Raw genomic sequence first — 24,923 nt, 5'->3', positions numbered from 1 at the left:
ATACACGATCCTTTCTCCATATAACTTCCCATACCCCCCCGCCCCCCTCCCCTCCCTTTTCAAAACCTTTTATATTCCCATACTTAATACACACGCCCTCCCAACCCACCCCCCACCCCCCCTCTTGACCACCCTTCCAAGCGTCGTCTCATTCTTCATTCCACACGACCATTTTTAGTCATCCTAATACGTGCTACTACATATTTTATAATCCCCTTCGATTCTGATTTTTATTTTATTATTTTATACATCTCTCTATGTGGTTTTTGCGTATAATTTCCGAAGAAGAAATCGTCGATCGTTATAGTTCGGTGAAAATGATAATTTCTTAATGCGCTCAGCGGAGATGAAGAAGATGGATTTTTAGCGTTCGATTTCTCGGCTTCCTTTGCAATACAAGGGGCCGGGGGGGGGGAGGTAAAAAATATTTGACTTTTTATGTGAAAACCGAAATGTGTAACGGGGTCTTCCGACTGGCAGTGGTGATGATACCGCGTATACCGAACATCGTCATCTATAGCTGCATTTAGGTATATAAATACGCGTACATACGTATCGGGTGTGGTAAAATCGGAAAACAAAGTCTTTCATTGTGGAAGCTTTTCGCTCGCGGCTAACCCGGCGGTCTTTCACCATAAGCTAGGTTGTGGTGGTGTACGGCGGAAACAAAAGACGCCGAAACATGTTCATTATTTTAAGCTAATTGGCCGCTTCCCTTCACCCACCTTTTCTCCTCCTCCTCCTCCTCCTCTTCCACCTCTTCCACCTCTTCCTCCACCTCCGATTCTCCCGCACCTCTGCCCACCTTCCACCCTTATATACACCGTGTATAGGTATATATCGAGATTTTTTTTTTACCTTTTTACTACCCCATATTATGTGCCTTCGAATCGAGATCTCTTGCCAAAGGCACAATTTTGTTTCTTTCATTTCTGAAATAAATATTTCTTCCCTTCGTCGATTCGCTTTGATTTTGCGCGATTTTTCGACGCGATTTTTGAGATCTGGTTCAATTGAGTTCGATGCTCGAAATAATGAAAATGTTTCGAGGAAACTGGGTTAATTCAGGATATCGCGTACAGCAAATTTCTTCGCGTTTAGGACGGTCGCGGTTCGAAACTGCATCGTGAATTGTACATGGGAGCCATATAAATTTGTCGGAAGGATTAGGAAGGAGGGCGAACGCGCAGGCGGAATTCTGTTGTATATAAATAGGATATCGTACGGTCGCATACCTTGGACGTAGTAACTGATTACTATCATTGACACGTGTCGGTGTAACTACTGCTATCAATATCCGAAGGACTAACACATTCGTGTATAATTTACACCGTCCACCCCGAAAGCTTCCACGCGCATCCCCCAAAGCTTTCACCTAAATCTATTCACCTATCCATTTCCGTGTAGCGAAATGCACCGTACGTACACTTCGTACCCACGGGCTTCGTACGTGTGGCCACCTTTTCGTTTTTTCGTTGCCAACGGTCAATTTTTTTTCAATAATCGCGAACTGTTTTTCCGTCCAAATTTTCGATTGCGATACGCGAGGGAACTTCAAAGAATCCCTCCGATTTTTTTTCCCCCCTCTTCGATCGACTCCTTTATTTCGGTCCTCCTTTCCCTTTGTTCGAACCACCCTGATGATTGGGGTCATCGCGTACACAGTTTTGTCGTGATCTTTTTGTCGCCCTTCCATTTCGCGGGACCTTCGAGGTGCGCGTTGAACATACCTGCCCATCCGCCGGCCCATACCTGGTGCCTTCGCGCTCGTGCGTTCGATACAACGGCGGTGGTGTACACGGTGGGTATATCCGTCGTTATATGGGTGCGTTTCTCCCGCTGCTTTTGCCGCCGCGTTGGCTTCACCGGCAATAGCGACAGCGCCACGTGACGGTAATGGCCGCGATAATTATTTAGATAACGGAGAATATATGTTTCCTAGCGCAGCATGGGACCAACCACCGACGCCCTACGGTATCTCCATAGAACCTACCTACACGTATACCTATATCCGTATTACCGCGCGTACGCACACGCACACGCACACACCCTAGATACAACAACGCACTTCGATTGCGTACGGCGCGTATCGTGGCACGGCCAACAGTTATAAGAAGGGGTGGTGGTTGGTTACGCCGTCGCGACCGATTCGAACTATATCCGCCATATTGTAGTTAGGTAGCCAATATTATACGGTGTGACGATATTATCGGTTAACACCGATTACGTAGGACGGTGTACATATTAATCGTATCCGGACGACGACGCACTTACGGGAGTATAGGAGGTAGGTCGAAAACGAAGGAAGAAAAAATTATCGGGTATAAGTATACGTTCCGAAAAGGACGAGTGGAGTATATATCATCGTGCGGATGACGGAACGAAGGTGTTTGTTTTTTCAATCGTAATATCGTCCGGGGGAGACGTGGCGGATCTTAATGGTATTTGACGTTGCGTTACACGTATTCACAAGTGCGTGAAGTTAACAGCTTCCTTAAATAGTTAGCCCCGTTAATTTCATCGCGTTTAAATGTACGGCGAGAGGGCATCTGTCCGTATCGGATAATGAAGGAAGAAACGCTGAATAGAGAGAAGGTATATAAATATAACCTAATTGTAAGTAGGATGAGAGAATGAAAAATTTATAAACCACTTAGGACACCGTCACAGGTATACCTACGCGTGCGTATACCGGTCTTACTTTAGTTACTTTATATTGTTATCTATTTAAATTATTTATAAGACGTATATTTTACACTCTCGTTAAACGTTCGTTTGTTCCGCATAATATTGCGGCGAAGTGAAAGGAGACCCCGGCTCGTTATCGTCGTCATTGTCGACGAAGTTGAGATTTCAAACGAGCGTAGGATTCGATTAACGAAAAATAATCCATATCGGCGAACAATTAATTTCTTCATCGATAACTCTATTTTCCGAATGGGTGAATTTTTTTTTTTTCTCAATTTTTCTCCGATACAAATCTTCCCCCCCGAAACCCATACGTACATTTTACGACCTCAGGTGTGGCGTAACAATTTCTTTATATCTTCTCCTTTTTTTCTCATTCTCGTTTCGTTCTCCTTCTGGAATTATTCGAGATCCTATCTTTGCGTGAATTCCAGAATCTAGACGGTTTTTATGTACTCGAAGTTTCCCTCTCTCGACTCGTCTAATTATAGGTTTGACCATTTTTAACGAGAACGCCGGAATAATATTGTAACATAATTGTTTGACTAAAGACACGACGGTGATGAAGTCGCAGGACGCGTTCGCGTAAAAAAAAAGGTCTGAATTTTTTCGTTCGAACCGATTAGACGAAATGAGAATCGCGAGACTGTAGGTGCGAAACACTGGAGATGCGGTCGCAGCTTGAATTTTTGTATGAATCAAAAACCAGCTTTTTTCGCCCACGTTATAAAAATCGAATTTTATTAAGTATTTTTTTATTTTTTCATTTTGTTCAATACTCGGATAATTTTTCTCCCGTTCGAATGGGGCTTTTTTTTAAAATCGTTGTTATACTCATCGACTACTTCGTGCGATCTCAGGGTTGCGCAGCGCTATGCCTACGGCAACTGAAAAGAATTTCCTTTTTACACGCCTACTTGTATTTTGTGTTTATCGATCATACACAGTTGACAAAGAAATAGAGAAAAGAACGAAGACTCGGATATTACGTCGCTATAAAGTTTTACTTCGAACATTGATAAATAAATGTGTAATTCATATATACGACTCATATGCGCGGGGTTTCTGTCGATGTGCGCGCGAGTAGGTTGGCATAAAAGCGTGGATTTTTAAAAGGAGAACGACGAGGACGACGACGACGACGGCCGTAAGGATGAAGGAAACGGATGGTCACGAACGTTGTTCGTCGGTACTGAAAACAAAATAATAAAGGCAGAGTTCCACCGTTCTTCTTGCATCGAGTTTGCGAATCTCCCGTACCCCCCCTCCCCCCTTGTTCCGACCGTCGAGTTCAGGTATAGTTTTATCTATAGCAGAAAGAAATCCCGTGGGAATACAAAACCTGACCTTACGCATCCGCCGAAGCGGTATAAGATACTGCAACACCGGTTCAATTTTTCTCAAACATATCTTCTCAATCGACGCTTTCTACAGCGGCATCGCAAAAATAACGTACATACCCGATGGGTATAATATTTAATACATCGAAATTCCAGCGTTTATCCCTCGGCGTCCTCCTTTCTCTCCTACATCGATAATCAATATCAATCAATGAGGATGCTGCTTCTACCCCCCGGATGTGGACGCTAACTCGATTGAGTAAAAAAGTTGAGTCAAGTAAGGTGAAAAAAATTGAATATACCAACGTCGCGGTATAGATTGTGATACGGTGTATTTTGTACGCGTATGTGAAACGAATATTATACGTTCGTCAAACGACCGTAATTACATGGGGATTCATTTGTCAAGTCGACTGTCTTTGGCAGCTGCAAATAACGAAATCTCCTTCTCATCTTTTTCTTCGCGTCGTTTCTTTTTCTTCTTTTTTCACCGAAGAGATTTTTTTTTCTTCATTCACTGCAATGCTGAAAGTACCGGAACAGAATACGAAATGATTTTTTTTTTATTTCATTTCTTTCGAACATTGCAACGAAAGAATTTAAGAAAAAAAAAAAAACCCTCAATGTTGACTCTGAATTTGCTCGGTATGATTAAGTAGATGCGTGTTTCTTGAGGGTTGCATTGTGGTGTCTAGTGGTTAACGTTGAATATCCTGCGGAAAGGAGGAAAAGTTCTCGTTTTCGGAACCGGGAAAACGCACCGTTTAAGTCGAGGCTTTAAACTAATTGCCGAGAGCCAGGATGAATTACTTCCAAGTCTTCTTTTCCCCTCGACGTGTTGCCGATGCGGCTACTACGTACATACGTCGACGTCACCCTTTTTTTTTTTTTTTTAGCCCCAGCCTCCGACCCCGGAGCCCGGTAGAAAAAAAAAAAAAAAAAAATTCAACCCTCCCGTAGCATCGAACCACATCCACGCGCGCGCGTCGCTGTATCGCCGTACACCCTAAATCCACTTTTCGACACCCTCATAGAACGTTAGTTAAGTGCGGAAAATTCACACGTATACCCGCTGCACTTTATGAAGCGAATAACGGACTCGATAATTTTCTCCTCGTTCTTTTTCGGGGTTTGATTTTCTTCAATTTTTTTCTTTTTACGATTTTATCACAGAAAAGTAGACAGAGAAACTACCTAGTCGATCGATCGATTGATTTTTTTCGACCGGCAGAATTTTTTTATTCGAGTAAATTATCTCAATTTTCCAACCTCGGTATAACCACCGCGGGAGTTTGACTCCGCATCTTCTTCTCCTCCTTTTTCTTTTGCTCTATCGTTGCGTCGCGACTATAATTTGAAATAATTTATAAATCCTATTCAATTCAAATTAAGGCTCCACTCTGTCGGATGAATAAAAGATGCAGCGCGCTGCGCGCAATAATGCGCGTGTGCGGGCAAAATGGTAGAGAGGATACACTACTTCTCTGCACCGAGAGAAAGACGGGGGCATTTCACGTCGTTGCGACGATATACCTTGAAAAATAAAAAGGTCAAGAAAAACTGCGAAATTATTTTTCGTCTCTTTCGTAATTTGCTGAAAATTTATCACGCTCGCTTCCCGCAACGATCGTGCACCCCCCGCGTCCGAAAATCTAAATTCCGATCAATCCATCCAACCGGATCCGTCGTCGATATCTCGCTGCATCTCACCACCCCATGTTGGTAATGGTTAAATTTTATTCCCGCGAGAAAACAAGCGCCTCCTAATAGACAGCTATGTATATACAGGCGATGTAGTCTTCTCCTCCCCTTCTCGATGATATTATCCCCTAGGTCTATTCAATTTTATTCGCCACTCAATTTAGTTTTCCTCATTTAATCATGCGCCGCACTCACGGGGGGTGAGGGTGAGGGGGTGTTGGGGCTCGAGCCGTCCACGGGGGTTTTGTGGGGCGTCCTGTAAGCGCGTAGAGGACCTCGCAGGACGGCGGCGCACATGGGTCCGTTGGGTTCGTTGGGTTCGTTGGGTCGGCCCGTCATTTGTCAGGGGCTGTCGCGCCGCTAGCGTGTTTCTGTTCCAGCCGCGCAGATAGCGTCCCGTCCATAGGCCGTTCATCTTTATTCCTTTATATAGGTGGGTGACCAACACCGTAGCACCTGAAACGTGCACGTACACCGCGGGCCGCTCCGATGTGCGCGCATAACGCACAACGCTCCCCCCCTCCCCGCCCCCCATTTTGCGCTTGTGAAACTCGAAAGGACCCTACCGTACGTACGTACGTGTACGAGGATACGTACGCGTTCGACCCCAACACCTCTCCAGATACCATCGAGGATTTCCCCCCCCCCCCCGGTTCCCGAACACCCTCCACCACCCCCCCCTCGATTTACCCCGCCTCCCGTCGTATTATATATACCGGACCGGGCCATTCTTCGCCCCGCTCTCCACGTTCACCCCCCCGTAACACGACTATACCCAAACTCATTTAATTACAACAAACAATTTATTAGCTCCATCCGGGATACGCCCACGTGAGTAAAACCAGACCGTATATACATCGGCTCTGTGTTGTATATACGCGCGCAACCTCTTCACCCCCTTTTTCTCTACCCCTCCCCCCACCCCACCGTACCTGTTTGAAAATTGTACAATTTTCACACCCCCTATTCGGATCGGGTAAAAAGCTTTCGGATCATATTCGATTCCTTTGTCGGTTTTGAAAAAAAAAAATTTCCTCTCTTTTTTTTTGAATTACGGAATCTCATCATACCTACAGGGATACATACGGATGAAATCAACCGATTGTAACTCATTCGCGACGCCATATTATCGGCGTAACTCCGCCCACAGTTGATACCGTGAATGGAAATATTTGAAGTACCTGGCGCGAATAATTTACAATTTCTTTTTTTTTTTTTTTTTCTTTCTTTTTCTTGTCCTCGGTACCAACCGAGTGTAATTTGTTCGGTTTACTTTGTGCGTGTAACTCGGGACTCGGGACTCGAAATTTCACATGATGGAACACGTCATTCACAATTATAATGGCCGCAAAAGAATCCGTTTTACTGTTTCCATCTTCTTGTCGCTGATAAAATTCTATGGTGGCAGCCGTCGTCTATCATTTTCGTGGATCACAATGCGCCGAGTATAGGAGTCGCGTCCTTTATTCGTTTTCCTTCTCTCTCTCTCTCTCTCTCGGATGCCTCCACTCGTGGTGTTTTTTTTTTTTTTTTTTGTCATCGTAGCCTTTCGCTCGCCATCACGTGGTAGGTATTACGAGCGTACTTTTTTCGTCCACATTTTAAACGGCCATTGTAAAACTCATTGTGTTATAACATTACGTCGCGGATGCTCGACCGTGTCTTTTTTTATTACTCTTATTTTATTTTATCATTCGTTTTATATACTCGGGTAGGTGTGCTGCGATCCCGTACGCGGGGACATAGGTGGGTACCCTATGCCCGCGCGCCGGTCATCTTATGAATGAATGAATGGACGACGACGACGACGGACGCAGTGAAATCTTCTCTTCGTTCAGAAATTTTTTAAATACATCGAAACGACACACGTATACGCGCCGGACTTATATAGGACTCGGGAACTTGACTCGTAGTTGACTTGACTTGAGTCGACTCGACTCGCTATCGCGATGCCATCGGTTCACCTCAGGAACACCGTCGTATATATAAGGACCTATACTTACACTTCCTTACAGAACGATTCATTACTCGGGTTATTAATGACCGGCCTTACTATCTTAATGGTCATTCACTCACTGCACCGCATAGCTTCGGGTACATCGTTGCAACCCACGACTACTTGATCGCCCATCGAGAATATTTTCACGTAGACGTTGATACGGTTTTTGGATCGTTGGAAAATTTCGTGCATATTTGATATAATTTGAAGTTCTTTATTTTTGTCAATAATCTTGACGATTTTATTCGCAATAATTTAAAATCCCAAAGTCGAGTCGAGTCATCTTCCGGTGGTAAGAGAGAAAATGAGAAAAGAAGATAAAAAAAAAATGAAATGAAAAGAAGAAGGGCAACTTACTTTATTTCTTTTGGATACTCAGAAAAATTTTGAACGATTTACCCCGCGGGATAGGTAATTGGCGACCTCCACCGATCGTACCTGCATATCCTGAAGAAGATTACGATAATTACGAAAGTTGGAAAAAAAAAAAAACAGAAAAAAAAAGGAAATAAGAAAGCGAATAATAAAAAAAGAGGAGAAAGAGAGAAAAGTAAAGGTGGGAAGGTATACGTGTCCGCGGCTACCTGCCGCCCGATGCTCGAAGATTTTACGCTGGAGGGAACGCGATCGTCGCGTACGTTTTTAAACGCTCTCGCGTACAGTGCGGTACACAAATATATCCCGGATGAGGACGATGCTCGACGTCGAGATAGCGATGAAAAAGCGAAAATCCCTTATATCCTATCCCTTGGGAATTTATTGCGTATCGCGGACACGGCGAGTCAAGAGTGAGAGAGAGAGAAGTCTTAGCCGCAAAGATCGATTTTGTATCGCTAAAAGTACGGCCGATGCGCGATCGCAGCGGGAGCGAACGATTCGCGCGGTTTGCGGCCGCTTCTGCTTTTGCTTCTGCTTTTGCTTTTGCAATGCCGCGGTGGCGGCGGCGGCGGCGGCGGCTCCCACGGGAATTTTAACTCCAAAACTTTTAACAACACGAAGCGATCGAACGATGTCTATGTAACACGAGCGGGATACGCGTGTACCTCTACGTGTGTAGGTTGGCTACGTAGCTTTTCATATTTCGTATACGTACGTATATATATATATATGTATAAAACACCCGCCAGAGATCCTCCGGTAAAATCATCGTTTTGCGCTCTTACGACGATGGAAAATTACGAGAAGACCGCAAACCCCGCGCGTAATTGCAGCGGCTGATCTTTCATTCACTCGTAAATACCCCGCACACGAACTACCGACGTGTATACCCCCGTAGCCGCCGTTACCTCCTACTGGAAGCCGACGGGAAAGATATTAAAGCGAACATCATTACATTTATATACACGCTCGTGATTGATTATCATTTTTACATGAAACTCTGACCCTGAAATGAACTCTGCATTACGCCATACCTATGTACCTAACACATTTTTTCTTTCTCGTTTTTTTCGTATTTTACAATAGAAAAAAAAATGGTGGAGATAAAATTTTTCCACCAACATGATCGGAAAGCTATACGGGAAGCAAAGAATCGCGGCGAAATAGAGGCGGCTAATTTACGGTATTAAAAATCTGCTGCAGAAAATTATACGAGGAGGAAATAAAAGGGAGTCGTAAATACGCGGGTATTATACGTGTGAAGCTAGGTGTGCAGGAAGGCGGTCATACGTACAAGTAGCATAAAACGTGGGAAAAATCAGAGTGAAATATGTGCTGAATTTTTTTCAATGAAAAATAAAAAAAAAAAAAGCTTGATAGCGGAATAAACTTTTCGGATTTCATTAGCGTACAGTTGGTCAAGTGTTGCCTACGACCGACTGGTATATCTATACGTATTTATATATTGTCCGTTGGTATCCTTATGCAGAGTGTATTTATGAACCCGTGTGCGGTGATAAAATTTCCATATCGTAGGCAATAAACGACCGCGTATAAATTTCAATATCATTATAAAAGCAACTTGTGTGTGATGTGGTTCGAAAATCGCGGGCGCGATGCGAGCCCCGCTCGGAAACGCGAGAAAGAAAAAAAAAAAAAAAATGAGCCCGAGAATCTATTGGAAATATTTTACTGCGTACCGATTGCAATTGCTCGACTAATTGGAACGGTGAGAGAATAAAGCAGGAGATCGAAGAAAAGAAATGGAGAAGCTTCCGTTCGATTTTCATTCAAAATACCGTAAGGGTGAGATGACCAGAAAGTTCAAATTTGCCGATGGTATATTAACAACGTCGTTTGTGTGAAGAATTTTTCTTTCTATTCTCTTTTCGCTTGTCTTTGTTCAGTTTGTTTTATTATCATTTTGCATAATATACGTCCATTTTGAAGGGTCAGGAATCCGATCGAAAAAAAGTGAGAATCTGTCCAAGCGGACATGATCGTTGTGCTGATGAAGACGATGTGAAAAAAGAGAGAAAAATTTAAAATAAAGAAAGGAAAAAAAGAGGCGGGTAAATTTTATAAACCCGGTACGCGCGTTTACGTATTTATGCTAACTATCGCGAAAATGACTTTTTAAACAGAACATCTATATTTATGTAGTCAGAAGGAGAGCTCATGCTGCCGTTGCTTAAGGGCTTGAAACTGCGTCAAATTAAATGCAATTTGGATCGAGGCGCATGCATAACAAATTATTGATCGCCGCTTCGCCATAACGTCGGTCAGCAGGGATATCGGGAGAACGTCTTGTTTTAGATATTATATTTACATATATAGGTAGCTACTTTACAAGGAAATGATAATATCATGCGAAGCGTTTTTCAACGCATTTAACATGTACTCATACACACATTATGTAATTATAATCGCCATTTTGATACGATATCAAGTTCGCCATCTCGCTACGGTTAATTGTTCTTTTTATGTATGTATATTCGCCGGTATTCATTTTCGATGAAATTTTTTCTGTTTCATATCCTGTGCCGCTACCAACGAACCGTCTAAAGGATCCATCATCCGTAAGTGAAGCAGGAGAAAAGAAATTAATTAATTAATTAATTAACGAAGAGCGGAAGAAGAGAAATGGATTCATGAAATGTTGATCGAGTAATTTTTTTTTTTTTTTTCATCATAATTGACTGTGCATAATAATTTTTCTACTGTTTTCATATCTGCCCGACGACTTTATTCCGGCTTCGATGAAAAATGAAACAAATGGATTTCCCGGACATCTTCTCAGGGCGTGAGTACGAAATAAAAAAAATTCAACTAAACCTCGAACACACCGCGTTCGATTGTAAACTAAACATTAGAAAAAAAAACCGAATCGTTAGTACCGTATGTAAAATATAAACGAATCGATCGTGCGAGTATATTCGCCGGGGCAATAGAGAAATTAATTCTATAAATCAAAGATCGACGGTGTTAGTCCGTGAGCGTCGCATATACGCCGGGGTTTATGTTATATTTGAAAAATAGAAGAAGAGAGAAAAACGGAAAAAATAAGAAGAGAAATAGAAAAAGAAATTACGAAATGATAACTGACGTCTCTATATACCTGTATGCACTCGCATCGCCTTACCTCGGCTACCCCTCCACCATATTTATAATATAAGGAGGTGCATATGCACGGCGCCCGCATCCCCGCGGGGGTCCCAGACGTCGTCGGAGACATCATCCCCGCGGGCGGCCATTGTCTCAGCCAGATTTCTTCTCCAAACTAAACGACGCGAGGCATCGCTGACACGCCCGAGGGGGCCGACTCGTGTACAACGACGCACCCCGCGTCGAGGACCACGAAATTAATAACTTCAATACGCAATTCAACTTATATAGACTTTTTTATTTTTCATTCTCTATTTTATTCTCTCCATTTTTCTCTCTCTCTCTCTCTCTCGAACCCGCGCGTTCGACTATCCCCGCAGCTTTCTACGAGCGTTTCGACCGAGGCGTACGTACGTACCTACGTGTGATAGGGATATAGAAAAATTTATTTTCTAAGAGAATTTACTCAGTTTCTTTCTTTTTTCGTTTTTTTTTTTTTTTTTTTTTTTTTTCATCCCCTATTCGCTTCAGTCGGAACAATAATAAATTTACAAATTATGGATTCGGATACGAGGAGGAGGTGGAGGTGACGAGAGGGGAGGTTCTTCGGGGGTAGGAAATATTATATGGCGTGTCGTTTCCCTTATAATCTGACTGACTGCTGCTGTTGCTGCTGCTGCTGCTGTTTTGTGCCGCGCGCGACCCGCGCTGTGCGCTGATTAATACAAGCGATAAACCAACGGCTGAATATTTTAACTTTATCCATTTTGTCTCTTTTTTTTTTTCTCTTCGACCAAAAGACGTTTTTATAACTTGTTTACACGAGTTCGTGTTCCGTTCGTAAAGCAAACCCTGGAACGTACCTATAGAACGTAATGTAATATAATATAATATATTGTACTTTGTACGTATACAGTACAAATGAAACGAATCCCGCATGCGTTCTGCGTTTAATTTAAATACCGAGTATATTGTAAATTTCACCCCAGTAATATACCTCTCAACGCGATATCACTTTTTTTTTTTTTTTATTGAGGGTCACTCATAAATCGTAGGAATTTTATTCTTTCGACGTGCGTTTGTCACCACATTACGCGACACGCGATCGATCTTCGTTCGACACGTCTCAATTTATTTGGATCTTATTGTCGGGAACACGAAACTGCCAACCGAATCTAAGTGGTTATTAATTTCATCGAGGTATCTCGATTTTTTTTGCGATAACTCGATCAATTTCATAAATAGATCAATTCAGTTCGCAAATTTGCATTCGTAGGTTCAGTTCCGTAAAAATCCTGAACGAGTTGCCTGTAGAAATAGAAATTCCTTCTTCTTTTTCATATCGTTATACGGTCAACCACACGAGATTCTCAATTCTGGATTTTTTCCCATGCACATCCGAGACGAAAGTGAGATCCACCCGAGTTTGTACGGAGGGTACGACACACTCGCTCATAGCATACAAAATCCCGCCGTGTTCAGGGGAACGGGTAAGACACAATAGGTGGGCATAGGTACGATAGGGCAATTAAAAGACCGGATTATGGAGACACTAGCGTAGGAACTAACTGCCCATTAAAAGACGCGGACCGCACGGTATGGAAGCTGCAGCTGGCCGAAGAATCTACGACCGGCTACCCTCTTCTTCTACTCGGTATATATAACTGCGGCGACTTAGCGAAAGGTGTAATTGGACGGCTTGCTGAATCCGCAGCTCGTAAAGTTACGGAGTAGGCGAGGGGAAAAAAGGGTGGTAAAAAAAAAAGAAAAAAAAAAAAAAATGGTGAGAAATCATTTCCCACTAAAAGCTAGATTTTCCAACTTACTTCTCCTGCCGATAGACTGAAGTATATACGTACCCTCTTTGCGCCGACGACGTGAACACATTTTTTATGCTTTCAAAAAAAGCTAACGCCGCTTGTAATAGCTACCAGTCTGGCGATCTATTGGTATATAAATATCAAACGGTTTACAAAATTATCACCCTTTATTTTGTGTCGCAAACCTACGGGGAGAGACGGTATAATTTTCGTGATGTCGTGCAACGAATAAAATTCGACACGAGGATTTCTTCTTCCTCTCATTTATTTTCTCCCCTCAGCTTCGGTTCATCGTATCAATTGTGTTCACTTTCGCAACCCGTCACGTCAGGTTATATTTTATTTTCGATTTTATCGAAACGGTACAGATAATACGTGTAGAGCAAAGAAAGAAGAAAAAAAAAATAAAATGGATCATAGAGTGGAATCGACAGCGTTTTGATATTCATAATGTAATACGTGTATGTACGCATATGTAAAAGCTCGAGCAAATTCGCGCGTGATGCACGATAGAAGGTTTTGTTTTTTCCCCCGCTTGTATATCTATACAACGCGATTACTCGCACGATGATGATACGTTACAAGGACGTCATACGTGCTTTTCAAAATTACTTTACTGTAATCTTTGATAAGGATCTGAAATATTATGTAAATACTCGCGGTATACGGTGGCCAGACATTTATCGTTTTTATAGAATAATTTGTTTAATTCCTATTTTTTTTTTTTTCTTTCTCTTTACCCTCACACCGAGGGAAGATGAAAAAAAAAAAAAATGCTCATCGATATCGTAACTCACCAGCGTGCATTTTCAATGTGCACGCGTAGGTAGGATAGCGGCGATACGATTCGATAACGATTGAGATTACTGGAAATTACGAACGTATAATATTCTGCACCTATCACATGTAGTCGTAATGTATATCGCGTAACGCAACATTCAGCACACGCTTGATACGAACTTACTGTAATAATCCCTCGGACGACGACGCGTTTAGGGCTGATAATTTTTGTAGCGAATGAAAAGAAGAAAAAAAAAAAGAGTAAAATAAAATCGCGTACAGAATGGAGAAGGGAAACTGCGCAGAGAAATTAGGGAGGAATGAAAGACTCCGTAATATACCTACCCTTGCATACGCGTATACGTGTGCACAGCGTACACCGTAACATTAACATACCGATTTACATAATGCTTATAATTCGAGTAATTATGAAGGGAAATATACACAATTTAATATAATGGTAGATGTTTAGGGGCTCGTCTATCAGTCCGTAGAGATCTTAAACTCGAACCGATGTTATGTTCGGGTTATATAGCCGATGCAGGTGTACGCCCTGCGCGTCAATAGAATATACGTAATGTCTACCCGGTACCTACAGCTTTCGAAAAATGAAAAAAAAAAGAGAAAAAAAAATACATTTATATATATTTAATAATTTTTATCTTCACTTTTGACCACCGACGAGCATCAACTCGAGCACTATACACCGATCTAGGGTGAAAAAAATCGGTGCGATTTTATTTGTCATTTTAGCAATACGAAAATTACCCCATACGAAGATTTCCTAAGTGCAGTGAAATGATTTTCGTTAGTTTATTAATTACTGGATCGTTGTTTGATCTGTAATTAAAATTTTCTAAACTCGTATAGACCCCGCCGCGAGATATCATATTAATATGCGATACGAAAGCAGCGCCCATTTTTTTTTTTTTTTTTTCCACTCTTCCGTTTTGGCTTCTTTTTTCTTTCCTATTCGTTTTTTAATATTTCGAGGTTCGAAGTCCCTCCGCGAACGGACACACGTGCGCGTACGCTTAAAAGACGCATCGTGTGCATCGAGACTTTCGAGTTCACTGGGCGATGAACAGGTACGACCGCGCGCGGGACCTTTAATGACGAAGCATCATCGCGCCTGTATAGCTCCCTCTTCTCATCCCACCTGCCAGACGTTGATGGATATAATCGCCCTTTTAATATATTTTAATTTATGTTTTCACTCGGGATACGAGCGCGTTGATTTCCTGGAGCGAAGACCCGAAACGTCTTGCCCGATGCCGCGCCCGACGACTCGTATATATGCTCAGATCGGTACAAATATACGCTCGTGTTTTATGTGTGTAATATACTTGAAACAGACGAAACAAACTATATAATTAAGTGACATTTTTCGAATAACGTTTAACGCGACTCGATCAAATTAACGTCGAGAACGTCAGTTTGTTTGACGGGATATTTTTCAATCATTCGTTCGTAGAGTCTGGTGCGAATTCGGATTGGTTATACCCACGTTTCTTCGAGCGTAGAAATTTTTTTATTGGGAATGACACGCGTGCAACGGCAGCTGCTAGTTGAAATATATTTTGTTAGAAAATAAGATAAAAAAAAAATGAACAAATTAGAACGATTATTTTTATCCGAATGCGTTTGGACTATGTAATGAGAATTTAATTATTCAATAATATTCGGATGTAACCGATGGATAAAAATTTTCATATAATTATATGCGTGTAGCGTGTGTATATCGAGACCACGTGAGCGTGATCGGATTATCTAAAGCTGAAAAGTGTAAATGATTGGGTCATTATTGTAACATCTGGAGTTTTCGATCGAATAGAAAAAACGAAGAGAAAAAAAATAATCAACATTCACGTAGGCATGGGCGTGTAAGCATACGGGACAGGTGAAATCTTTTTCTTTCGTTCGCCTCCCATATTACCTGTAGCCATGTAACGCTAGGGGAAAAACAAGTTAGTAATTGGAATTCTATCGTTTCATTTTTTACTACTATTTTATCGTTCTTTTAAAATCTCATCGGAGGGTAGCTCAAAAAAAAAGAAAAAAATCAAGTGAGAGTCCTTAAATTTTAGAATAACGAACTGCTTAATTACCCGTTAATTATGATGAATTAAAATACCTGGCGTACAAGTATAACGGGTAAGAAAAGAAAAAGGAGAGGAGAAAAACGAAGGATTGAAATACGAATGAACCGTAGCGTGCAGACGAATGTCATAATCGTAGACATCTTGTATCGGAATATATATCGGAGTTGGGGAAAAAAGAAATGAAAATCCAACTTGAGATGAAATTTCAACGTGCGTTATCCAATTGCTCCCGTACTATGCAAATGATTATATTTTATTTGAGATGTACAATCGATATGGGGAATCGGAGAATCGCGAATAAACTCCACCACGAGAACGGAATGTTGGATATTAATTTACGACGACCGAACGAAATGAATAGGAAGAAGAAGAAGAAGAAGAAAAAAAAATCCCAAAAACCGAAAAAAAGTAAAGTATAGAAAGAACGTAATATTCTGAGAAACCGAACGCGAACTTCTTCGTCCGGTCACTCCTGTCACGCGGTTATAAGGATGAATATATATTTTGCCGATAAAATCTTGTTACATAGAAATACACGGGGAGAAAGAAAGAAAGAAAAAAAAAAAAAATGAGAAAAGAAAAGAGAGGAATAAACTGAAAAAGTTGAAGAGAGGAACGGAGAGTTTGGGAGTAGTCGTGTGGTCGTTGGTATATAAAAGTGCCATGGGATGCGATAAAGCAAAATTTCGCAGATCAAAGGATCCGGGGAGACGATCCGCCACTGATTTGTCAGCAGCTGCTGTTTCCTTTTCTTTTCTTTCTAGCATCGGGCTCAGAGATAACGAACAGCCAGGAGCAGTGGTAGATCTATGGGCAAACTATCGTCCCATACAAAATTAGTCGAACCGACGCGACGTCTTTCGCGGAGAAACGCATAATGTCCGAGTCGCGTTCGACGTCGCTCCACTCGCGGGATTCGACCACTTCATGTATAATACTCTTTTCGTTATTTCTTTCGTACTCAATTTTACAACTCACTGTACGAATTCTCAATTTTCCTCCGACAGTGAAATTGAAAAACTAGTGTAGAAAAATTTCAAAATCCTTTTTTTTTTTTTGACGTAGTAATAGTTCGATTGAGACATTTTACAGCAATGCCAAGTGTCAAAATTGGGAAGAAAAAAAATAATCAATTCTACGATCAAAAGAGAATTAACTTTCGTGTCAAAGTTTTTTCTTCCTGATTTTTTTTTTTTTTTTCTCTCTACTCGTGATGAGGATATCACATTCTACAAATGTGTGTATAGCGAGGGATACTCGTATACCTATAATATGCTACAGTTATGTGTATAAAATAAAATAGAAAAAGAAAAAAAAAAAACAAATTAAAAAAGAGAAAAAAAAAAGAGGAGGGTAGTAGACTCGGGTATCTCAAGATCTATCTGAATAATAACGTGTACGACAACATGTCAAATTATACAGAGCCACGGCACAGAACGAGTCCCTTTCCTTAGCTTCAGCTTTTGCTTTAGCTTTAGCCAGCAGTAGTAACGGCAGCATAACGCGATTTATATGGTATACCTATATGCCCCGGGTGCGTGTCAGCGTTATGTACAATAAATACGTATATGTATTCCATATACCTAGTATGTAATGTAACGTCCGTCATTTCTCTGCGGCGTGTGACAATATATATATATATATACACATATTTCCGTGTATTATATACGTACATATAATTATACATTCTATATCACTAGAGCGACATGTGTTCGCGAGTACATCGACAACACCTATTTTTTTTTTCCCTTTCTTCTTTTCGGGTTTTTTTTCTTTTTTTTGCCTAATTTGAATTTTTATTTTCACTCGCTTCTACCTTTTTTCTTTTTTTTTTGTTTTTTCTTGTTCCTATGTAATTGCTACCTCCGCGTATATCACATTAACCAGCTCCTCCTCCGAACGAAATACATACAAGTGTGTAACGAGTAAATATGTACGAACGACTAAACTGTACATACACCACGTATCGCATGTATATATACGTGCATATTATAATCATTAAAATTCGCGGGTTTCTGAAAAGAAAAAAAACTCGAACGACACGCACGGCAGATACATGAATATATTTGTGCACATAATACACCGGGGTATATAAGAGTTATTATCTCAACCCGCACCGAAATGCACGTTAGAATTTTCTCTCCGTTTTTTTCTCTCACTTTTTCCTCCTTGACTGACTGGTGACAATTAAATCACTGGTTATAATCAGAATGATTATGATTGATCGTGGTAACGTTTTAAATAGATATAAAATTCAACGCCTACAGGTAGATACGTATAATTGTAACGTTATATTATAAATACGGAAAATCGTAGCGTGTGTCTTGCATCGAATGCACGCGTGCTTATACATAGAAAAAAATAAATTATAAATAAATAAGTGCACGAAGTATTATTCTCGTGTACAAGAATCTGATAATATATCGCGTATAATATTAACATATTACATTGTATCGATTTAATTTAATTAGAGTAGTTACATGAAATAATCAAGGTATAAATTAATTAATTAATTAATTTGTTTGAATTTTTTCTGTTTCATGCACTGGAAACTTTCTCCGCGGTTATCTTCTTCGTTTCCTGGGGTCGTTTTTTAAATTTTTTTTCTTCCCCTTCACACCTGCTATGCGAACGGAATTCAGTATGTAAGTATATATGACAAAATGAAATGAAAATAATTGAAATAAAATTTTGGGAGGGAATACAGCGATGGGGTTACCTGACTGAATTATAATTGAATAATCGATTATATCCGATTGAATTTTCGTCGGTCGTTCGTACGCACAATTTTCGATTGAGCTGTTTACGTGCCCGGATGTTCCCATATTGTATAATACGAGCTAATCTAACTTGTATATAGATATATATATTACTAAACTGCGTTAAATAATTATGGTTATTACCCTTACGAACGATCAGCGATTGAATGGCGGGCGCCGCCTCTTGCGATCGTAATATTAACCATTTAGTGTTGAGGTACCCACGCGTTTTCAGTTAAGCTGTGTAAGCTATAAACTTCGACGTTTATGCATCCTCCCCGCGTAATATAAGCTCGCGCGGAAATACGCAGTTTTGATCATCCGGATTTTATAAGGGATTAGCCGCGCGCGTTCAATTTATACCAACGAAAATTTCAACGCGCCAATCTTACATTAATACGCGAATATCGAAGGCTATACGCCGCATAAAGATTGAAAAGTAATTCGGACAAACTCTCGATAATCCGAGGCGAGTCGTCACGCGAATTTTTCCATTTCTCCGTTCTCACGATATCGAGAGAAAAATCCACCGTTTTTTTGTGAAAACCGTAGGCGATCGGTAAAGAAAATGATTGGAGTAAATGAAACTGGGAAAACGCGATTCCGGGGCGAAGATTATAATCGTAGCATCTATACAACGTACCCTTAAATCGAACCGTCGAATTACCGCGAGCGTGATCCAATAACACCGGAGTTCATGTAGAGCGTTACTATATACGGGCGGTACACCCGCCTATATTATACACACACCTATAGGAAACCCCGCGATGGCGATGGCGATGGTGCTCTCGTGGTCATAGCGGTGGTTGCGGCATGGAGTTCGTATTAGGTACCCTACTATGGGCTAATACGACGACGCTCGTGATTCACGGGACTATACGGGAACGCTTGCGGGTAGCGGCTTACCGCACGCCAGATGCCTGCTGCCCGCTACTTCACCACCGTCAAACACAACCACCCCCTCCCCCCCGCCCCCCTCATCGGACACCGGAATAACTCCCTCTTTTAAACATCCGTACGTATAGGCGACGAGTCGCCAGCCGCAAAAGTCTGTACGCACGGACACACACCCCCGTAAACGTCGTGTGTAATCTCCTCTCTTTTTTTGCTTCGCAAAAATTTAGACGAAACGCTCGAACTTTGCTTGGGAAAATGGGGTAGCTCGATGGGTTTCGCGTTGAGAAATAGCGCGGGTGGTGTTTCGGTGACGAAATTCATTTCGTTGGATATCCGATGCGATGGGAGGGGAGAGTAGTCGAAGCAGGTAGTTGGGTGGATAGATATACCTATTGACTCGCATTAGTCGGAATTGATATTTGACGCACGTTACCCGCAGCGAAGTAATTGTGTTAAATGAGCTGGTTACGTATGCGTCTCGTTGTTCGACGGAGGACAATGCCGAACATGAATGTTATATGCGCGCTCGTATAAGCCCGCGAGAGACGTATGGGGGGGGGGGGGGGGGAGAAGAGGTCGTTGTGTGTACGGAGGTACATAACCGTTGAAATAATAGAATAACTCTCCATACCACGGGCATTTGTAACCGTCGAATCTATGCGCATTTCCAATTCCGACGACATACGAAACTAACAAACAGGACGCCGCGCGTGATTTTCAATTAACACCACGAAACGTTCTCGACTGTATCGTATGTGTATATAGGTACCTCGGACTACACACCGCAAACGCGGGACAAGGGGATAATCAACACCACCCCGAGACTACTAATTCTTATTTTTTTAGTTTCTTTTATTCCCTTCCACTTGCGCCGTCAAAGTTTCGTGTACGAGAGAGAAAAAAAAAAAAAAAGAGGAGATAAAATGTCGAAAGATCAAGACAAATTACAATCGAACACCTCTCAGATTCGACAAAAGTTTTTACCTCGTACTTCGTGGGAAATGAACGCTGAAAATTCTCTCGATGGAAAAGAAATCGAATTATTTCCAATGCGCAGGGATTGAAACAATCGATCTTGGGTCTTTTCCAGGACGGATGAATAATACGGGTGGTATGGGTTTAGTGACCGCGGTAAATGCACGTGAAATAATGAATATATATGAAAACAAGGTAATTATGCGCGCGTACACAATGGGGCATTTGGTATCCGGTTTATAATCGAGTAAATGGCGTGTTAATAATCTTTTAATCCTTGAATTATTGGTTTTAACCAGATTACGATTGTTCAATTTGTAAAACTGGCCCCCCCCCCCCCCCCCCCCCTCCCCCCGACTGATCCATTTTACGGTAAATTGTCGTTTAATAAACCATTAAATCTGCGGCTAAACGGTACGATTACTTAAGTCCCATTGTGCCGGTTTGATGGCGGTACCTCTGTGACAACGATACCTACCCACCCGACGACTACTTCTGAGTCCCTTACGGTCACAATGCACTTCCAATGCGCGCGACTGCGGCGGCAGCGAAACTTCTCCTCCGGCCCATCTATCCATTGTAACCGCAGCAACAGCGGGAACAGCACCCGCTGCATTGTCGCCGATTTACGAGGACGGCCCGTATCCAGCTTCCACGGCAGGCGCCATCTCCCCCCTTTTCAAAGAAAAAAGAAAAGAAAAATAGAAAAAAAAATGTAACGAAACGGAACGAAAAGAAAAAAAGGTAAAAATGGAACGAGAGCTCCGAACGTCTTTCCTGGCGTCTGCCTTGTGTATGGTACCGATACACTAATTTTACGGACCCTTCCCGCCGGTCCGAGCGACGAAGTTTATTATACACATCAAAAAAAAAAAAGAAAAGAAAGAAAGAAAAAAAAGATTTTTAGAAGTGAAAAATTTGTGAGCCGAGTCTCGAACCGATTTTTCACCATTGTACAACGTCCGATCCGCAGCTACAGGTACGAAACCGATGACAGGTAGAGAGGTTTTTATAATGCCGATTGTGCGGTACAATAAACGTTTACCCGAGGGATGAAATGGGCCGTGAGTAAAAAGGTTGCCCGCTCCATGCCGTCGCGCATGCAGCGCAGGGTACGTACGTACGTACGTATCGCCGCACTTTATACGATGGGAAGGTAAAAAGAGCCTCTCAAATTATCCAATTAGCGTTGAGAGTGGAAGGAAGCGCGTAATTGGTACAACATTCGGAATCGGTATATATCCGAAAATTGGTTTTCGGTAAAAGATTATAAAGATTTTTACACGCGCGATTCTAATCTCGGATAACGTCATGTAAATTGGATCGAAATCGGGACTCAAAATTTCCCCTTTTTTTTTTTCTCTCTATCTCTTTGTTCTCCCCTTCCCTAATCTTTACCCCAACGAAAAACGATATCACGACGGCGGAGATGCGGGGAAAGAAAAAATTTCTCCCGTCCTCGAAAAACCCTTGAATTTTTTCCTACCACCGCGAGATTCCACTCCCCACCCTTTTCCTATACCGGTAAAAAACGAGCGGTATAAATCCGCGAAGAAGACACCAGCTCCTGCGGAGGAGAAAGAACCAAAAAAAGTTACAAAGGACGGACGGCTCTTTGCTGCAAAAGCAAACGGCAGCAGCAGCAGCAGCAGCCCGCGGTTTCTCGAGGTGATACGATACGATCTCAAGGCATGCAGATACGAGAATATACCAAACCTTCTCTAGGGGGGGACGGGGGCCGCGAAGGGAGAAAAAAGTAAGGGGGGGCAATATTCTGTCTTCTCTCGAAAAACCACGAGATCTTTTTTTTTCCCTTTCTTAGCTCTCATGAATTTCTCCAACGAATGTTACGCATACAGTTTTTTTGTCAATTTATTTCGATTGATGGAATTTCTCGATCGAACTATCAAATATTCGTGCGATTATTTGTATATTTTCGCGGGAGGGAACGAACCAAATCCACTTTCATTCCCCGCATACTTTTAACCGAGGTAAAAACGAACGTCTCGCGATTTCGATATCGTGTACGTACCATACGATACGATATGTATAATGCAACCATACAGAAATACTTTATTAGCCGTGTCGGATATAATTTTTTTAAAAACGACTTTCAGCTGCTGCTGCTGCTGCTGTGGCGCATAACGTTGGAATATGAATTAAAAAAAAAAAAATTAAATGAACAAAAAATATGCGCGTACAAAATACCCACGCGCGTACGGGGTATAAATATATGTGATACATGGTTTTCGAATTGAAATAAAACACTCACCGGCCCGTGCGTAAAGAAAAAAAACAAAAAAAAAAAAAATTGGGAATTAAAGACCAAAATGAACGAAGTAAAAGATCTGAATCGAATCGCGCGTGTCCAATACTAAATCCGTAAAAGATAAGATCCTTTAATTTTATGATCGTAAAATAAAATCAATTAATACGAATCAGTGTACATTTATTTAAGGGATGATGGAATTTACTTGAGATTGAAGTATAATGCGGGACTGTAGGCGAGGTATGTTCAGATTTACATCTTATACAACCGCTCATCCGAAACTCTCTTAATCTATCCTCGACGATTTGAGCGTCGTCGTTAATCGGATTTAACCGTCGTTAATTAGTGGATGTACAACCGTACGTTTGTTGGGCACGCGCTCAACGAAAGGACGAAAGAAAAAAAGACCGATCGAGTCCTTCGAATAATTTCGAAACCTTCAAAGACACCCCCGATGCTGCGATTTCGGAATTTATGTTACAAAATTTCGTTGAGGTAGTTTCAATTTCGTAATACAAATCCAATCATGTAAATCAGGGTACAGCATTATCAGTGGCGACAACCACCCTATGCACGTATATATAGATGATTTCAATCAATCCGCGTCTACAGCGCGGCCGATCCCTCCGCCCAACGTTTCTCTCCCTCTCTCTCGGCTTGATCTTTCTCTTACTTGCTTCCAATTTTGGGGTGGGCGATATAATGCAGCGGAGTGACGCCGGCGACTAATCCCAGGTTTACCTAATCGTCCTCCTACTACTATATATACACCGTACATATACAGCCTAGTAGTTCCTCGTTGCCTGCAGGGGTGCTTGAAAAGCGGCTTACAGTTTCACCCCTTCATTTCTCTCCGCTCCACCGTCCCGCCGCCCCTCTATTCACCCTATCCGGGCACCGTTCGCCCGGCGAACTCGACTTGAAATCGAAGCCGAGCTTTATACCGATCCCAAAATCCCGGCTCTGTATATGTGCAGCAGAGGTCCTACATACCTCCGCGCTCGCACGTATAACGGACGAGGGAGAAAACCGATCGCTTTTATATACATATATAAAGCGAAACTTGTATTATAAATATTCCACACTCCGACTTCGCTAATTGCTAAATCTCCCGCTAATCCATCGATTCGCTAACCCCGACCCCCGCAGTGAGAACGAAACTTCCCGTCCGAATTTCGCTCGTAACGTTATTTTTATGTCTCTAGGTACGCATGCGAGAACAGGCGAAGAAAAACACTCGACGTTTGATGGAATTAAATTTTTGCAAGTGGACAAAAATTTGACGCAATTTTTACTCGGGACGTAGGCGTACCGCGGACATCGCGTTAAATTCGTTGTGTAACGTTGGGAATTTTGCAACAGGTAAAATTTGCAGATCGGAACCGCAATTTATTGGACGTCAGAGGTGGCCGAGGTACTTAATTGGGTATTTTGCGGGTAGTTTTTGAGGTCGATTGTGCAAGCCGATAGAGCGAACCGAAACGAACGTACCGTTCGGGGGTTTGGGGGGAAAAAAAATTAACGCGGTGGGGTAACGTGCGTTTTATCGAGGTAAAAAATATCCCGAGATCGAACGATCAGCGGTTCCGAAAATTCTAGACAATTTTTTTCGAAACTGTTCCACCGTCGTGACTCTTTCGGACTTCGAAATTAGCGATTTTTGTTCTCGCTTTATTTTAATCCTTGACTCCGACTCGTTCGAATGTAATTGAATCTTAATTACGGAGAGACGCGAAAAAAAAAAAAAAAGGAAAAAAATCGTTGTCGGGAGTGGATACGAAAGAGAGAAAATAGGTTTCGAATTACTTGAATACTTTACACAGGATTTCCATGACATATTGTTTAACCAGGAATATCCGCGTCCGGTCGAGGCTAAACAGTACGTCAAGCTAATGGGCATCGCTAATGGGAATTGTCCTACGGTGTGACGAGTACTTCGGTAGAATCTCTTTGTCTATACACTGATGGCAATGTCTTGTAGTTTCCCGACTCAGTGCGGAAACCACCTGCGGGTTTCTGCACGTTACAGTCTCTCCTCTACGGATGTACGCGCGTGTGTCCATCTGGACTCGACGTATATAACGAGCCGGTGGACATTCGAACTGCTGCA

At 41.9% G+C, this 24,923-nt stretch overlaps 1 protein-coding gene across 6 annotated transcripts in view; it reads left to right on the top strand.

Moving 5' to 3' along the window:
• LOC105693068 (ankyrin repeat domain-containing protein SOWAHB) overlaps nt 1-24,923 on the top strand; it is a 95,292-nt gene that overhangs the window by 51,704 nt on the left and 18,665 nt on the right. For 4 of the 6 annotated variants that reach the window (XR_007279883.1, XM_048659659.1, XM_048659661.1 and 1 more), the window contains 2 exons: nt 10,674-10,685; nt 10,907-10,909. Coding sequence is in view for 5 of the 6 variants with exons in the window: in XM_048659659.1 (XP_048515616.1) it covers nt 10,674-10,685; nt 10,907-10,909 (15 nt within the window). In the remaining variant the exon portion in view is untranslated. Of the gene's footprint in view, nt 1-10,673; nt 10,686-10,906; nt 10,910-17,500; nt 17,504-24,923 lie in introns of all 6 variants that reach the window. The other 2 variants (XM_048659660.1, XM_025746632.2) reach the window with 1 other exon arrangement.

This window comes from Athalia rosae, chromosome 8 (assembly GCF_917208135.1).
Source record: "Athalia rosae chromosome 8, iyAthRosa1.1, whole genome shotgun sequence".
Classification (NCBI taxonomy): domain Eukaryota; kingdom Metazoa; phylum Arthropoda; class Insecta; order Hymenoptera; family Athaliidae; genus Athalia; species Athalia rosae.
This window is presented reverse-complemented; position numbering and strand designations above follow the sequence as displayed.